At 35.5% G+C, this 19,586-nt stretch overlaps 1 protein-coding gene across 5 annotated transcripts in view; it reads left to right on the top strand.

The window, feature by feature from the left end:
• The window catches only part of ADGRB3 (adhesion G protein-coupled receptor B3), a 466,094-nt gene that overhangs the window by 174,397 nt on the left and 272,111 nt on the right, over positions 1 to 19,586 (top strand). For 4 of the 5 annotated variants that reach the window (XM_055811100.1, XM_055811097.1, XM_055811098.1 and 1 more), the window contains exons 3-4: positions 9,198 to 9,308; positions 14,493 to 14,654. In XM_055811100.1, the coding sequence (XP_055667075.1) occupies positions 9,198 to 9,308; positions 14,493 to 14,654 (273 nt within the window). The remainder of the gene's footprint in view (positions 1 to 9,197; positions 9,309 to 14,492; positions 14,655 to 19,586) is intronic. The other variant, XM_055811099.1, reaches the window with a different exon arrangement.

The following is a 19,586-nucleotide window of genomic DNA, read 5'->3' on the forward strand; positions in this document are numbered from 1 at the left end:
CTGCTTGCAGTTTTCAGATAGTCATATATGTTAACTATTGGCATAACTTCTTCAAATGATGGAGCATGATGAACTAAGACAGATTTTGGGTAACCACATCGCATATTATGCTGACAAGCTGAAATGAGTCACATGAGATGTATCTCACACAGCCATCGGTGAATAGATGTTTTTTTAAATGATCTGTATTATTGGCATATGTAGGAGAAGCAGCCACAATTCTTCATAAAGTACACTTCCATTAATCATTCTGGAGGTCAAAAGGTATAGATTGTTGCAGTAATATTTTTCAGAAGATGCATGAGAATTTAAAAAGAATTCATTCAAGTGTCTGACATCATGTAGGGATGTAGAAACAGTGAGGATACTGAAATCAGTTACTTTGATGCTTATTGATGAAAGTCAGGCATGCCCTTCTACCTCTGAGTATATCACTTAAGTATTGTCATTTTTCTAAGTGTGGATTATGCAGTAGGTGAAGGAAACCACTGCTTTTTAGCCTCAGTGTGGTATCTGGGTCCTTAAAAACATTAAACGAATTGCTGAGTTTGACCCTGAAATGAGAATCTCAGAGACCTAGAAAAGTGTGCTTTTACTGAATCCAGTGAAAACATCTAATGGATTTTGAAAAAATCCTCAATGATCTAGGTCCATGTGACTTTGATAGGTTTTGAGTAAATCTGTTATGTGCTTTCCTAGTTGAAATCCCATGCATGTATTTCTGAAGAAAGGATTTAGTTATTGAGGAGATTTGTTCTGAGGCTTAGGTTTTGAATCGCTGCTTTTTCCTTTAATTTATGTCGTGTTCTCCCATGAAGTCAATTCTGTTGACTAGAGAAGAGGTAACTTTGAGTCATGATTGTTAGGGACATAGGTTTCATCATAAAAGTTCAGAGAGATCTTAGGTCAACATAAGAGGCCTTTCAAGAGGTTCCAGGTCCATTCTGAAAACCACTGCAATACACTACCTGTCAGGTAGAGTTACAGGCTGGCAGGTAGGAAGCAGACAGGTAGAATGTGCCATGCAGACATCTCCTAGGCTGAACTGCATGGAATAATATGTTTGACATTGCACATGTGAGATTGTTAACCTGCCAGTGATGGTTCACAAAGCCTACATATCCTTGTGAACAGGTTATATAAACATCTTAGCTCAGAGTAGGTACATGGTTTTGGAAAAGACCTTCTAGACAATGTCCTCACCTGACAAAATTTGGCCTGGCTGGGTGGAACCAGGCCATCTTATAGCAGCCAGTGTTCTTCTCCCATAAAATTTAGCAGCTTCCCATGATGCCTATATACAAACAGCCATCTTTGGGGTACCGCAAATGATAAAAATGTAATGTGTAAAAGTCACATCCAGTGACATATCCTCCATTTCTTTTTTTTATTTTGTAAAAACAATTTAGGAGACATAAAGCAAGGACAAGAAAATGCTCTTAAAAAGGCATGGAATGTCATTTAGCTTTACCATTCTAAAAAAAATAAATCCCACATTCAGTTAAACTATGCTTAGTGAGTAGAGTTTGCAGTACCTATTATTTAAAACATTGATTCTTGCTCCTTCTCTTCATACAGCTTCAGAATCTTTCATAGATAATAGATTTCAAATTTTAATGAATGCTGCTATCATTTAGAGAAGATTAGGCAACCATCTGCAGGGATGTCTGCAGTAAATAGTTGCAGGGCAAGGAAATAGCCTAGATGTCCTTGTGAATCTTGCTTTCTACAATTACCCTTACTTTTTGCTGTTTCTAGAACAGAAAAGAAAGAATGAAGTTATTGAATTCAAGAATAGCTTGGAAAATTACAGTCATCTTCTCTTGAGTTCTAAATGTATAGAGCAATAAAGAGGCACATACTAGCCTTTGTGTAATATGTAGGTAGTTGCTGCAGTGTTCAGTAAAAAGAGATTGTTTATATAAAAATGCTACTATTCTGAAATAACTACTGCATTGGCTAACTATCAATAATTCAATTAATTAAATATACGACAAAGCAGAAAATTTAATGCAGAAGTAAAATTGTATGAAATGCAAAAAAAGAAGACATCAAAGTATTATTATAAAACTAAGATTTAAATTTTTAAGGGTTACACATGAATAAGTTATTATAGTAGAAATATTGCAATGATGAGAATACTACAAGAGAATGCATTATAGGTCTTTCATTTAAAAAAGCAAAAATAAATAAAGGTAATCCCCTGTGTTTTCATTCTTTAATGTGTTATTGCATCCATGAATGTCTTGACAGAACAATGGGGAACATTGTAAGAATAATGTACTGCTGAATTTAGAGGATTTTAATGTTAAACTCAATGTAAATTTTCTTTATTACTTTTATTATTTTTATTTTAATACAAACATTTTGGGATGGATTACTAGGGAAATATTTGAAGAGGGAAAATGCGAACTACAGAGTATCTTCTGCATGCTGGCTGTGACAATTAAAAAATATGTCAGACTTAGTAGAGATATAAATGGGTAAAGCTGCAGTTTAGGCTTTCATTCACCCCTCCTTTTCCTCTTTGCTTAGTTACAATTCTGCAAAGTACATGTGAAAACACACTACCTATTGTGGTGACACTTTGCATTCATTTTGAACAGGTATGAGTCACTGTACTAGATTCACATGCTCACTTTCTCCTGCTTAGGTGTAAGATGATGAGAAACTGAGCCCAGGAAGGCAAGTAATAAAGCTTGCACAGTTTCAACATTCTCTGCACAAGTGAATAAACATGAAGGCTTTATGATGTTCTTCACTGACCAAATATGTAACCATGAATAAACAGGTTCAGATCCCACTGAAGAGAATGGCTGGCTAAGGGAGTCGCTGCAGAGATGCACAGAGAGACAGCAGACTGCATTGCCATAAGAAAGTCTAACTCACCAGGATTTGTGCTATAATTTATATTTTAATTCAGTAATATTTTATTATGTTATTAAAAATAAAAGGAATAATATTAATCTGACATTATTTCCTAGGAGCAAATGGGTGTCCCTAGAGTCAAACACAAACCAATTACCTATGTACAATATGTTGACTGTTTAGAATACAGAATTATTTTTCCTAATTTTTTGGAAGAGTGCATACGTATTTGTATTAGGGTATCTCTGTGTGCAAGAGAAAAAAATCTTTTATCTAATTTCCTATAAATGTTAACCTATCATTTTCTTGATAAAATGCAAAAGTGCATTATAATTAAAAAACCAACAACAACCACTGTTGCCTTTGATATTTCCACTGCTATTAAAATCCTGTCCATGTTTTCATGAGTAATAGGATATCTTTCTCACTGTATTCATGAATACAGCTCGGTTCAGATCTTAATTCACTCTAATGAAAGAAATTATTCCATTCAGTTTGAAACTGGTCAAAGCTCTTCTATACTGTTTTGGAGAGCCAAAAGAGGACTTTTTATGGGACCATGATCTATGTAAGGAAGTAGGCAAAGACTGTTCTAAGAACGTTTTTGACATTTGCTAAGAAGAGGTTCCCATGGAAATCTAATTCGGCTAATAGCTATGTTACCATTTTGGCAACTTGCCTGCCTGGTGAGGAAATACATTTTAAGAGGTTCCCATAGAAAGCCATAGCCTAAATCTGTACTGCAGAGTGATGATATTCACTGATGCCCTGAAGCTCTGTGTCCTGACAGCACAGCATTTGAGAACAAGTGCTTCCTTGTGGGGCCTGGGTGCCCTGCTACAGTGAAGCAGGGCTGGAGACAGAGAAGGGGCTGCTCCTGGCATCTTCTTCTCTTTTGTCACAGGGTTTACTCTAAGGGAAAAACCACTGCAGCTCATGTTTTCTTTGCTTTGAGTGTTTCGGGGGTGTTTTTTGTTTGGTTTTTTTTTTTTTTAATCTCCAGCCCTACAAAAGAACTAAAAAAAACAACAGAAAAAAACACCAAAAAGAAAACAAAACCCCCTCAGTTCTTTGAATATTTCTTTTATATAGGAAAGATAATTTTATAGTGAAAAAGAAAGTCTCTGCTTCTCAATCCAATGCAAAATTGTGCTTCTAAGTCAACACACATCCTGCCATCTAGTGACCAGAAGAAACTGTACTGACCACTGCAAGGCTGAGGAGAAACCCCAAGTACTGCTGTTACTGCATATTGCACTAGTATCTTTGTGGGAGAAACTGTAGAATAGGTTATGAAGAAATTAAATGTGCAGGAAACATTTTCAGGCTCCGGGAAGTCTGCAATTAATCAGATCTATTGAAATCATTTAATAGCTCAGTCCAAAAATTAAACAAACTGGTTCGTTATATATTTCTCTAGCCCTCTTTCTTCCTTTCCCCCTCTGCACCCCCTCCTTCCCTTTCACCTGGGACTTACATCAGCATTTTGAATAATTTCTGGGAAAAACATGTCTCTTGGCATAGAGAGGATGCCACGCTACTGCATTTGAGATGCTTTGCAGCCAGAATGTGCATTAATGCAAACTCTTTAATATTCATTCCATAGTCAAGAGTAATTGAAAACACTCATTTGAACTATTTATGGTTCAGGAGTGTGTGGAATAGTATGAAGTACAACGCCAGAGTGCTGTGGGTGAAAGAAGAAAAGGACAAAAACTTCAGGGAATCTATTGCCTCTTCTTGCTTTTAAGGTTCTGATCAGCCTTCAGGGAGCTGCTCACCATCTCACTTTCCGTGTGGTTCAGTACAAGCTGAGGACACCCAGCAACTCAGAGGTTGCTTTACATTTTACATGTCCTAAAAGGGTAGCCCTAAAAGGTTCAATCACTTCATTTTTTTTAACAGTTCATTCACACTGTTGTCACCAACTGCTATGCTGAAGAAGGCTTTTTTTTTTATTATTGCCAGTCCATTCTGCACCATTAATAGCACAAATCATAGTAGATGGTACACCTATAACAAGATCAATACACTTACGCTGTGAAGTTCCCAAGAAATGTGACATAAAAATAACCAGAAGAGCCAACCCAACATGGTTAATGTCAGCTGATGACAAGGACATATATGTAACAGGCTTAGGAATATTATTAAACAGTGTAGGCATAAAACGTGTTTGATGTGTACCTTAAATTCAGTTATTATCCACTTTAGCCATTGGTGAGCAGAACCTTACAATGCCAGTATTTTTCTTTTGTATTGCTCAGTCTTCCTACTTTGCATTTTTATACTGTTTTAACAGATGTTTTTTCTTCTTTGTTCCTACAGAGAGCACATGGCACCTCTCTTGTCTCCTAAAAATGTACACCTACATTGGCCTCAAGATTTTAGCTTCTCCTTAAAAACTAAAAAGGTTACTCAATAGGAAAAAAAAATCCCAAAATGTAACATAAAAATAAAGGTAAAGCCAATGGGACTACAGATAAGAGTTGTTGTAAATAATACTCAACTTTGGAATTTCAGAAAAATTATTTTTTTTTTACTCCTAGAATGCATGGAACTATATTACATGCTTCAGAGTTATATGTAAAATGAAATAAGTCACTTCCATGTTAAGATACATTCATTGCTAAGCTACTTTCAAGTATCGATCTATTGTATGCAGCTGAGGAGAGAAAGAACATGCATTGTGCTGCAGGAAACTATTGTAATTCCATAGGCACCAAAGGACCACTGATAGCAGCATAAATTCTTTTATCAGATAACGAAACATCAGATTATCTACCACAAATGTTTGGAATATGTTATGGTTTGTTATAAGGCATGGTCTTGTTAAAATGATCCATTCAAGGTTCCCCATAATGTTATTTTTTATTTACATTTTGAGGTATTTCTCTAAGTTTTATTCTTATGCAGGTAGATTATAACATTAACAATGTAAAGAAAAGCATTAAATACCTTTCATGTTTTCAGGCCTAACTTAGAGTCACATTGGTGATTTCTGGATCAGGCCATGTACCTGTCTGCTGCAGAAAAGATTCATTGTGCCTCTTCATTTAATGAAACAATCTGATTACTATCAATATTTGAGGTAAAAGCAAAGAAAGACTGCTCTGTTTCACCCAAGGGAAAATCAGGACAGGCATCATAAAAAAAACCACAAAACATTCAGAAACTGATGTCTGCAAAAATATCTTGTTGTGGGTTAAAAAAACCCCTTATTTTCAGCAGCAAGAACTAGGTAAGAAGAGTGAGAATGAGAAAAATTCCTTTACTCAGAATCTTAATTCAAGCATCCAATATATCCCAGACATCAGGTCTTGGATCTTGCTGAATTGACCTTGCAGGGCGCCTTTATGCCAGATATTGTCTAGAGTAAGGTGGTTCTTAACACCTTTCTCACACAGAGAGTCCTTGAAACTACTTTGCCATTTTAGACATACTCTAGGCTGACATGGTTTAAAATGTTCTCCCAGCCTAGAAAGCATTTAAATCTACTCTGTGAAGCGCTGAGGGAAAAAGAATGCATAACTGGTTCATCTCCTACATTTGTTATTTATCTGGGATCTGAAAATGGAGGAAAGGGTTTTTTTCTATTTAGTATTGATTGTAAACTATGGCAATCACTTAAGATATTTTATTATAAAATGCTTCATAAGAAATGCATTACTGTTGAGCTTTTTAGATTAAACAATTTTGAGAGCACTGTTTGTACTTATGCGCCAAAAACGGGACACTTCTGCTCCCATTATGAAAATGGACTTGATCCTTATTTTTCTTTTCTTATGAGGCCTGAATTTTAATGAGGCCCTGAAGTCCTCACCGATGCCGGTACACTGCACTTCCTCTCACGGCTTTTGTTCTCATGCGGCTTTTGGTTAAATACTTCACCTGAGTATGAAAATGAGAGCACTGCATAAGTCTGGTTCTGGTTTTTGACGAAACAAAGAAATAATTTACTCTTTGTTATGAAACACTGATCTTCTATATATATTTATATATTTACTATATAAATGCTTAATATATCAAAGGGAGATTAGTTGAAAAGTGCATCTCAAAGACCATCAGCAACAGTTAAAGTGAATTGAATGCATAAATTAAAAAAAATTGTTGCGAAGTGGAAAAATGAAAAAGTCGAGGCATGATTAGATCCTGCATCAACGACTTGTATTTTATTTTGCTTGGTGATATTTGTGAGTAACTCCATCGTTGTGAATGGAGCTACGCTGGGTATTTAACCACAACCCTGAAAGCTGATCTCCCAGGCTTCACTCAGCCTCTTCACCAGAGGTCTCTGTCCTGCAGCACACTGTGTGTGCCTGCGCCCGGAACAGGATGCTGCAGGACTGGGACCAGAACATTCACCACCTCCCCACATGCATCTGGGAAGTCTTCCTCTAGCAAAGGTCTCTCATTATTGCACTCTGTTTTAACTAAAGAAATAGAACTAAGCCTTCTGCAAGAATGGTGCCTCATCCTCTAAAGTGCCTGACAAGCAGGCAGCACACAGGCAGCAAACTCAGAGCAAACATGCCTTGCTTTCACAGCCTCTTCTGGGGGAAGGCTCTGCGAAGTCTCATGTCCTTCACTGCATTGTTAATTACAGTTTAAATGGTCATCTGTACTGCATCTTGTAAAAATTGTAAAAGTATCATCCTAATCATAATTTGCATTAGAATATTGATTGTAAAATTTTAATTATAATAAGAGATTTCCCACAGAATAAAAACCTGTCTTAAATCAGAGAAGCTGCAGAAGACATGTATTTTGCAAAAATCCATTCATAAAATTTTGTAACACACATACATATATGTATATATAATATATATGTGTATATATAATTTAATTATCTTTTACATGTATTTCTGGGATGTATTAAAAATGTTAAATGAATTCTCAAAATACATTTTATTAATTAGAGTTTAAAATATTCTCTTTGGAATGCAAACTGCATTACTGTTCTCAAATGAATAATTAAATTTATATTTTAAGTGGTGCCATTAATGAATATTTACCAAAAAACCCCAGTAATTTGGAGAAATATATTAATAATTTACTAGAAAGGAAAAAAATGCTCTTTCTGCTGATTGACCCCTTTAAAAATAAATTAAGCCTTTATTATTTTTATAAATAGAAATTTAAACATGTTTACTTTGATGATTTATCGTAACAATGTGTTTGCAAATAATATTTATTAGTAGCATTTACATCTTATATAACGTTTTGCATCTTTTGAGGCAGGAAGGTAAGTTTTATTATCTTCATGACTTTACAAATTGGGGAGGATTTTGAATTTTGCATTTGCAAGGTAACCTTCCAGCAGAAAGGTATTTTTTAATGTTTATATTCCTAGTGCTTCTGACACCTTCTGCCCCATCGTAAACTTTATGAGGTTGTAGTTGAAGTAGTTTCAATGTTAACCCACGGTTCCCAGAGCACCCAGCTACAGACAGCTGTGTGTGCCTGGGAGGGCCAGAGGGAGCTGTGCTGAAGATGCAGCAGTCCCCCTCTAAGTGCAAAGGACCCTTCACATTTCATCACAGAAAGAAAAAATGGATTCTGAAGTAGAAGGCTAGGAGGTTTGTGCAGGACCAGAGAGGGAACATGACAGCAGTGACAGGATAAAAAATGAAGCACTCTTGTCTCCCACACTCCGAGCCTTTGTCATTGATTTTTATGTAGATTTCCCTACTGAAATCAATGGGGACTTCTTTTTAAATATTGAGGGCAAGATATAACCTATAGTCTTTCTGAAAGCTGTTAGTTATAAAGGAAACAGTTCACAAACATTTGTTCTGTTGGATTCAGTCTAAAAATAAGCAGTTTGTTGGCTAAATTATTATTATTATTTTGCATTTCCACCACTCCCAAAGATGTTTTGTTATCTCTGTTAAGGCTTCATCAGCCTGAAAGATGAGTGCAGAAATAGAAGTCCTCTGGAGGAGCAGCAGGCTGTGCCATAGAACAGCATTGTCTAACACTGTCCCAGTCATTTTCTGGTGTGGTTTGCACTGATTAAAAATATAAGAATGAAAAGTCTGCATTTGAATAATTGGTTTGTCCTGTGTCGTACAGCTGATTTACAATATGTGTCACTACATTGAATGTTGGTTCATGCAATAAAATCATGTTTGAAAATCTGCAGACACAAATTTAAGTATTTATTAAAAGCTGAGTGTAGCAAAGGTAAATTGATGTTAACTGCCGTGATCACTTGCCTGACTCTTATCAGCAACTTCCAGGTATGTTTAGGAGCATATTGCATGAGACAGTATGTGACTTTTGAGAAATGTCTACACACAAGCTTTCATAAACCTTTATTCTGTCTTTAGAATTTGGAATGATGGGAGATCATACAATTAAAAGTCAGCGACCTCGATCTGTTCATGAGAAAAGGGTCCCTCAGGAACAAGCTGATGCTGCTAAATTTATGGCACAAACTGGTAATACATCAGTTACATTTTTCTATTTATTGTTGTTAATTTTAGCAAAACCACTGCATGTTTCCATAATCTTTTGCTGTATATTTGTCAGTTTTCTAAGCTGATACTTTTTTTGAATCATTTTTTTTTTTCACCAGTTAAAGTCCATAAATAAAGTAGCTGAGAATTGGGTAGATCATACAAAAACATGCATTGTGAATGTGGATACTGAATCAGTCAGTGTAAGCATGAATTTCTTTAGTAGTAAAAGCAGTCTCACATGTACAAGACACAGGACAGCTTACTGTGACATATTCACTTTTTTCAAAGCTGTTAAGAACATGCTTCAGAATTTCTTTATAAATAGACTGAGGTCTAATCCCAGCTTTAGGCATTTATCAAATTAATTAATTACTAGGGTGACTTTAATGTGCATACATTCAGCATTTACTATCTTTGGCCTAGCACAACGCTCTATTCTCTGGTTTCCGGATTCATAATTGCTAAATGAAATTGGCCGTAAGTAGTTTTTAATTGGATGTGCAAATTATCTAAGACTTTTTCATCTAAAACATATTTTCTAATTTTGTTTGAGCAACTTCATCTTGTTTAGATAGATACCAAAATGATATTACAAACCTAGAGCTGAAGTAATTAAAAAAGAAAAAAAAGCCTGTTTACCAACAGTTACCAGAACTGCCTTTGAGGCCAATGATAAAATTTCAGCGGTGAGTTGAATAAAGCTCTCACACACCAAAACTACTGCCCATTTTAACATCAGTAGTGACCTGTGTAGCTGTTGGTAAAATCTAATTGTTTAACAGTTCCCTACACACTCCATTCCAGTAAGTTACTGCATTGAGAATCTTGTGCCCGATAATTATTGTATGGATTTGAAATGACTTACTCTGTATTTCATAGTTACTAACCTAGAAAATATGCCTGCATCAGTCATACATAATGCTTCCAGTTTATATTCACTTTAGTAAAAGAGCTATAATTGCTTCTAGTTAATGTTGCATGTTGACTTCCTTAGTAGTAGGGTGCTTTACTTAACATATTTGAAGAAATCAATATATTAAGTAATCTAAATACACATATAGCAAATCAGTGCAGAACTGTTTGACAAAGAATTTAGAACTGGAAAAGTCTGTTTCCCTCCTATTAATCTATAGGGCTACTTTTATGGCTAACTCTCAGTTTGTACTACTGTAAGTATATGTAGTGGAAGAAGGGAGCCTAGAACCCTCTTGGTCTCCATGCAGTTTTTGTTTAGGCAAGTAAAGCTTACTACTTACATACCTAGCACAGACTTAGAATGTTAGTTGCTTACTACATAGAATAACATCCTTGCTTTTATGCTGCTTCTTGAATTCATACAATTACTCCAAAAAATAAGTAAGATGATCTCTTATTTCCTTACATAAATCTCCAAAACTATCATATTATCAGGTAAAACTTGTATTTCCTAATTTCTAGTCATGCATTGCAGTGCATCTATTATGGGTGTTAGAGAACTGCATTATAAATGCAGTACTTATACCATCACGTTCTGATAGGTTGTATGTGTGGAGTGGGAGATGAACGTTCAAAATTATACAGGCTTGGTTTTCAAGGTCCTGTTCTGAAAGCATGTGAGATGTATCAGCAGAGCATATAAATTTACATGCCAAACTTTGAGGATATCTATATTTTACATAATGTAGATTAACGCATTTTAGATAATACTGCACTCTTTTTGGACATACTTACTAATTTTCATCTATTCTTTATTTTCGTTTTCCTTTGTAGTGATCATTACATATTTTCTTCACCACTAATGCATTCATTCTCTTGCAATATAATCAATGTGATATCTTCTTAAACTGATTCATAAGGATTTTCTAACATATCTATCTCATGAATTTACCCATGTACTAAGAAGTCTAATGACCTTTAAAGTAAATGGATACCGAGTTTGAGGTTTCCTATATTTTAAGCTTGTTTAGTGTTTTATTTTGTGTAATAATAAAACAGATGCAAAAGTGCAATGATATATTTGTATGCTTTAAAAAGGCAGAGAGATAGGAATAGAGAATTGTCATGGAAAAGATTTATGAAAAACATTTAATACTGTTAAAGTAGTGGACTTAATCCACCAAATTTTGCTGGGTATGGAAGAGTTTTAAAATGTGGTATTCAAATATGCATTTTCCTGTTTGTTTATGAGTGATATGAGGTAGTAAAACATTTTATTTAAAAAAATATTGTGTGAATAATTTATTTTCCTATATTTGTCATTTTATGTGTTTGGACTGATCCTTCCCTTAGGTGTTATGGGATTTAGAGAGTATAATAAAGGTAAGTGTTACACAGATCAATGAGGCCTTCCATACAGTAAGTTGTGTTTCCTCTTACATGTTGAGCAGCAGGGGAAAATAAGGGTTTGGTAGCTTGCCAGTGGTTAATTTGAGAATGTAGGTTTAATACAATAGATATAAAAAATTAAGAGTTCTAAAGTAATGGAAAATTAGAAGGAAAATGAAAAGTAGCTCTTTTGAAATTTTCATTTCAGAAAAGAAAAAAGCTGAAAAAGAAATAAAGAAAACAATGGAAGATGTATTTGCAGGTTATGTAGACAATCTAGGTTTGTTTGAGAAAAGAAAGAAATCTTTATTTGCTTAAATTAAAGATTTTTAATTATGATGTCTGTGAAGATGTTTCCGTCCTGTAAAATATTTTAAAATAAGTAATCATACTGAAAGCAGTACAAAATACTCTGAAAAAAAATTTACCAAGAAATCGTAATACATTGTGCAAAAGGAAGCAAAGAATCTGGTGAGATAAATTTGTTCTTTATTTTCTCTGATTTCACTCTTTTTACCATACATCATGTTAGTGTAGATGATCTTGTCCCAGCGAATGTTTATGCCTTCTATTCTTTACATATGTTGAGGTATATTGCTAGATTCTGCTTTTTGTGAATGGACAGTACATGTATGCTCTGAACTTGTAATAATTAATATTAATTTCAAAATTCACTGAATACAATCACACAACTTAGTGTCACGTCACTACTGTTTTTCATCATAATCCAAGGGTTAAGAGCAACTTTTTATAACTTTAAGATATCCACAATTTTTAAAATTCTCAGGACTTTATTTCTGTAGTTTATTAGCTATGTACTGTCACCATGCCTATGTTGGATACTGGATAATTTACAGTGAGTATATATGACTGTTTTACATAATGAGAAACATCCTGAGAAACATAGCTATGACTTTTTATGCTGTTTGACCTTTCATCTAAACCATTTTAACACAGGCAAAGTCAAACTTTAAACATGTAAGAAAAGACAAAAAATATTAGCCTAGAAACCCATAGCAATACAAATATTTTTTACTATGTACATAAGGCTTATAGTACATACTGTACAATTGTTAATGTCTACCTACACATTAGCTATATTTGCCTTATTACATCATCTAACCCAAACCCAAGCCATGTAACAACCTAATCAAAATACTAAATTCATATCAGAAAAATGATTTAAAAAAATCAGTGTCTGAATGTCACATTTTTTCACCTAATAAATACAGAAAATTGTTACAAAAATCACTTTTTGAATTTTGTATGCAAAAACTTCATCATTTTGTCCTTGTCCATAGAAATCATTAGAAATGTATATAATTTTATGAAAAGCAGAGGGGATTGTGTGCTAATTATAAAGCATTCTGCCTTGTTACTGAATAAGAAAATAAGAAGCACTGTTTTTTTTTTTTTAAAGCATCGAATAGCCTTAAATTGCTTCTTAGAGGACTAGCAGAGAGTAGCAGAGAAACATTTTGCAAAGGTTTCATGCTTGGCCTCTGGAAACAAAACAAAAAGAGCTTGTACAAATGCTTAGTACAAAAGCACAGATTCAAGAAATAGTATATCATTTACTTCATTCTTGGAAGATGGCACCAGAGTCTTCCTGGTTTGCAGACTCTCCCTTGATTGTGACCAATATGAAAACTTTTGGAAGACTAGAGGTGTATTAAGAACTGAAATTTTAAGCAAGCTATTCAAGACTAAAGGTTGTATCATGACACTGATTTTAAAGCAGAAAATCCCATTTCTTTCAAAATGACTTAGGTTTAAAAATCAAGGGTATGATACAGGCATCAGCATGCCATTTTATCCTGATTTTTAATGGAAAAATATAAACATGAATCCACAATTATTTACTCAAATTGTTAAGTAAGGTATATTCACATTATTTTTGCATTTGTGTTCTATGAATACTCGAGGGATTCATCTTTCTGAATATGAACGCCTTTGGTAAGGGAATTCCAGAACTGTGCGTATGGCTGTTCATGGAAACTAAATTTAAGCATTCTTTCCTGAGCACACATGCAAGAAGACTTTATGCATTATTTGCTTTCAAAAAAACCCAAAACAAACAAACTATAATATGCTATCTCTCAACAATTAAAAAAAAATATACTATTCAAATGTACAGTATTAATAAATCACATCTGATAATTTTGAAACTAGTGGTATGTACTATATGTAGTAATGAGGTCTAGCACATCCAAGGGTTTAGCACACCTGTAGGTCAAAAGAAAGGAGCAGATCTGTGCAGTAAATGATTGAACCAAAGTTCTCATCCCACTGTTCAGTTTAAAATTTGGTAAACAAAGTGATTGTCTTTGCCAGGGAACTTCTCTCAAATGCTAGATGGCTCTCCTCTGCTGAAGAAAAGATAAGAAACTGGAGGGCTGGTTTGGGTGTTTTTCTTTTTTTAATCAGAATTCCCTTACTGGTAGAGTTCCTTAAACTATTACTTAGCTTTCACTCTAGAGTGATAAGTATAAATATCAAAGATGTATCCTTTGGTATTATATAAAAAGAGTTGTCTATGTTCTTTTAGCATCCTGAGGGCAGTGGTGTTTCCAAACTGGTGAAGGGCAGTAGTTCTCATAAGGTTGTAAATGACGCTAAGCAATCAAAGTGTTTCCCTATGACAGGAATTATGTGACTGCAGCATTGTAGGTGTCTTTCTTTTCTATTCATTGCACATTTTCACAGCTGCTTTACTCCATGAACTTTCAAATCTTTATTTTTTTGTGGCACTTTTTTCTTTGATTTGTAAGAGCAGACAATGATGAGCTTCAGCACCAAAAAAAAAGTCTCATTAATACTTATGTCTATATTCGTGTTTGTTTGTTGTCTTGAATACAGGTGAATCTGGTGTTGAAGAGTGGGCCCAGTGGAGTACGTGTTCAGTTACTTGTGGTCAAGGGTCGCAGGTGCGAACCAGAACTTGTGTATCACCTTACGGGACACACTGCAGCGGCCCTTTAAGAGAATCAAGGGTTTGCAATAACACTGCCCTCTGTCCAGGTAGTGTTAGCAGCCGATAAATAAAATTGTTTTTGAACTGTATAATGATAAGAATTTGAAATTATATTATTATAATTATTATTATTATTATTACCATTAATTTCATAAGGACCTTTCAAGTAGAGCAGAGAACTGTAATTCTATTCAGCTGTGAAAAAAATTTGTCATGTGGATTGTTATTTTTACTTTCAGGACAGTCAAGATATGGAACAAGAGTGCCTTTTTTCTAACAGGTTCAGATTTTTTAAAAAAGTCTATATTCTCTGATTTTCACTCAGAAAAGAGAAGGTATATCGTGAGCACCAAATACAAACTAGGGAAGAAATCCAGATCACCAATACATTAAGAAGCAGAGACTGATTAACAGGGTGGGTTAAGTTAACATACTATTAGACGCTGCCATCAAATTGTTTTGCCATTTAGAGTACTGTCTTCTAGGCGATGGGCCAGAAGAATAATGTTCTCTGATCAGTAATGTCTTAATGGACTTTTCTTTACAATGTTCTGGCAAGAAAGGGCAACAGCTACCCATCAAAGGAAAAAAGATCAGACAAAAAGTAACTCTCTTACATCTGACACAAGGTAAAGGTCATCGGTATCTTGCATCACAGTTTTCCTACTCCTTTTGTCTCAGAGATCTGGACATAGTTGGAGTTCAGCAGTAGTTATACACTAAGGACGAGAGACAGACATGTTCAGGTTAGTTGCTGAAAGGGCATATCTCGTTTATTTAGACTCTACCTGTGGACATGATTAATCTGGGATGGAAAACAAAAGGGAAGGCATATGGCCTATGACTATATTCACTTTTCTCTGCTGTGGCTGAAACACACAAAAAAATTGTATGCCTGCCTTCAGATGCATAAATTCCTCAGGTCTTTGTAACATTTGATCTCAAGAGGGTGGAGAGCCATCTTCAGCTTCTGGGGAAGTGCACTCCATTTCTGAAGTAAACTAAACTGTCATGCACAGAGAATCCCTTGGACTTTATCTCAATGAGTAGTAGCATATAGAATCAAACTCTCACATTGTTACTGTGTATTGAAAATATCCAATGGGAAGTGCATATGTGATCCCATTTGAGTTTGTGTCTCACCATTATAAGCATTTAGGGAACCTCTGTAATCAAAAGCAACTTAAAAGACTGTATCTAGATAAACAGTCACAGTAATAAGAACAGCTCTCAGCACTTAATGCTTCACAGCTGTGCTTTAAGTAAGCAGTTCACATGGGATATTCTAATATTTTAGGGTAGAAACCCCCAGACAAGGCTGGATTTGATAATTTGAAGTGTTTATGCACAAAAATGGCAACTATTTCTAAAAAGGCTAGCTTAGAGCCTGCTAGAGGTGGGATATATTGCAAAAGAACTCTTAACTTGAAAGTACAAAAATAAGTGAAAAAAGCAAACTATAAAAGAAAAGAACAAACATTCCAAACAATCAAAGATAGATTTAAAGATTTGTTTGGAACTGCATTAGATATGAACACAAAAACATGCAGTCCAGCACTCACAATAAAATGCAGTTCTACCTGCTTTCTTGCTCATTTAGTATTGCCTAAGTAAAGGAAAGGCATTTAAATAATCTGATTTTACATAAATTTATCTTCATTCTCTCCAGTACAGAAAGAAAATTTTCATATAAACCCCCCCAAAAAATCTATGTAATGCAGAAGTCAAGGTAATTAATTTTCTGTCAAAGTAAACTTGAAAAAAGTTAATTCTTAAAAATCACATTGTCTAGCAAACTTCTAAACAATGCTCACACAAAAAGATTGCTCCATATTTCTCAGGTCACAAAGGAGCTCTTTTCTAACACATGAGCTCCCGCTTCAGGGTACAGCTTTTTTTATTCCAACTACCCAGTATGAGCAATGTTCTCACTGGCTAACAGTGATACTGCCAAGGTATTTTCCTTTGCAGATCAGCACAGCTGATTCTGATAATCTTCATGTATCTTGAATTACCTTTCCTAAATAATTAGTCTTCTGGACTTAATCTTGCCTGTTGTTGCACATAATTACAATAAACTTATTAATTTATGTTGGTCTCTGTCTGGCTACAAGGCCACTACTGTATGGCCGTATGCAAGGATTAACAGTTTAGAAATGTGCTTTTCTTAGCCACAGCTCCATTAATTTTTCAAAAAACCCTTTAACTATTAGCCTAAGTATCCTCTCTCTTCATTATATTCTATATCCCATATCAGAGAGCTGCATAGTTCAGGATTATCCCTGGTCCATGCATAAGAAAATACATAGTTTGTATACCAGCATAATTAAACCACACAGTTGACAAAACAATCTAAATGTTTGCATATGTAGCTGGGATCTGGCCTGTGTACCCAGACCTGTACCACTCATTCCATGCAGCTTCTGGACTCTGATAATACAGCAAGATTTTACACCATAGAGTATAAACTAGAAGCAACAAACATACAAACGTGTAACACTGGTCTCTCCTTGTAACCTACAAATAAAAAATCTACTGGGCATATTCATTACATGTTTGCATGATTAGTAAAAGGGAGCAGGGAGCATTCGGAGAGCTGAAATAGTATTTCCTAATCAAAAGGTTGCCCCTTTAAAATAAAAAAAGTAAGCAGAACGGCCTACTGGACTATACCTCAAGCATCTATCCACAGGCTTCAAAGGAATCTGTTAAACTTGCAAATACTAATGCAAGGCTTCCAGAGTTATTTTCATCAACTTGCCTTCATATACTCCCTTTAGTGTTCAAGATACTCACTGGGAAGTTAGGGAATACATCTCTTTGTGATCTCACTGTCCTGGAAAATATTGAGAATGGGACTCACCAGCTTCTTCATTATATATATGTATTAGTATTGAAATAAAACCTTACATTTCAAAGTAGTACACCTAATAATTCAAGTAAATCATGTAGGAACCATTTTTTACATAATTGTTTGTTTATATATATTTGTTCCAGACAAGTACTCTTTCAAGGATGGGAGCCCATTACGTAAATTCAGTCTGCCTTGGAATCGAGAGTCTTATAGAAAAGTCTAGCATAGTAGGCTATCTCAGGATTCAGGACTGCAGTGCCACTGATTCGTTTCAGCTTAGTGGATGACTTCTAACAACTAGAAGTTCATCGTTATTTTCTATTTGTCCTTCTCCCTTGCCTTCAACAACTTCTTCAAAAATTTAGCTCAAGCTCTGCATTTTCAGGCTTATGGATAAAACAAGATATGGCAGGAGGAAGAATACCCTAAACGATGTCAACCATTTGTATACTTAAAAACTATATCTTCGCCTGTGTGATATGCTAAGACTGCTTATCTCCTTTTATTTTCTCAGAGCTCATATCAATGAAGTTTGGCTATATTGCTGAATTGTTGCACATCTTGATACATTCTCTGCCTGCACCGCACACTAACAAAAATGTTACAAAAAATTAGCCCTATCTTTTTTAATTCCTGTAGGTTTATTGTTAGTCATCTATCCTCTGAAAGTTCAGGCTTTCACTTGAAAGGAAAAAAAATAACTGTAAGGAAAACTTAGGTCTGTAATTAGAAAGAGACATGGCAGGAGTAGCTGTATGGCTTAGACTTGAAGGTTAGAGGGCAGCTGTCAGAAGATTTGCTGCATTTACATATTACGAATTTAAGAAAGATTTTTGACTGGACAATTTAAACTACATTAAAGGAAACTATAGCACTTAAGTGAGTTTAAATTTGTGCATACATATATTCAAATTTAATTTTAAAAATTTCTTTAATGCAGCATCTGCTTAGATGTAGTTATTCACCCATATTAAACTATGATATCATGCAATCGTATAACCATGGAATATTTTGAGTTGGAAGGGACCCACCTCCCCTGCAGTAAGCCGGGACATCTTTACTAGATTAGGTTGCTCAGAGCCCCGTCCAATCTGACCTTGAATGCTTCCAGAGATGGGGCATCTACCACCTCTATGTGCAACCTTTTCCAGTGTTTCACTATCCTCATTGTAAAAAATTTCTTTCTTATAACTAGTCTGAATCTGCCCTCTCTTAGTTTAAAACCATTACTCCTTGTCCTGTCACAACAGGCTCTGCTAAAAAGTATGTCCCCGTCTTTCTTTTAAGCCCTCTTTAAGTACTGAAAGGCTACAATAAGGTGTCCCCAGAGCCTTCTCTTTTCCAGGCTGAACAACCCCAGCTGCCTCAGCCTTCTTTCATAGGATGGGTGTTCCATCCCTCTGACCATTTTTGTGGTCCTCCTCTAGACCCACTTCAACAGGTTCATGTCTTTTCTGTGCTGAGGACTTCAGAGCTGGATGGAGTACTCCAGATGGAGTCTTACAAGAGCAGAGAAAAGGGCAGAATCACCTCCCTCAAACTGCTGGTAGAGCAAAGGGCAGAATCACCTCCCTCAAACTGCTGTTCACGCTTCTGTTGATGCAGCCCAGGATATGGTTGTCTCTCTGGGCTGTGAGCACACATTGCCAGCTCATGTCCAGATTTTCATTCACCAGTATCCCCAAGTCCTTCTCCACAGGGCTGCTCTCAATCCCTTCATCCCCCAGTCTGTATTGATACTGGGGACTGCCCTGATCCATGTGCAGGACCTTGCACTTGGCCTTGTTAAACCTCACGAGGTTCACACAGGCCCACTTCTTGAGCTTGTCGAGGTCCCTCTGGATGGCATCCCATTCCTCAGGTGTGTCAACTGCACCACTCAGCTTGCTGTCACCTGCAAACTTTCTGAGGGTGCGCTTGATCTCACTACGTCATTGATGAAGATATTAAAGAGTACCGGGCCAGTACCACTTACAATGAAACATCAATGGCCATGATAGCTTTTCAATATCTGTTCAGTTTAAAGCTGAACAAATCAAAAGCATTTAAACCCCAATAAAAATGTGCTTGTAGGATGAAGGCCAGCATGGCCTCACACCTCCTCCCACTTCACAGCAGTTGTGTA

Source organism: Falco peregrinus, chromosome 7 (genome assembly GCF_023634155.1).
Source record: "Falco peregrinus isolate bFalPer1 chromosome 7, bFalPer1.pri, whole genome shotgun sequence".
Lineage (NCBI taxonomy): Eukaryota > Metazoa > Chordata > Aves > Falconiformes > Falconidae > Falco > Falco peregrinus.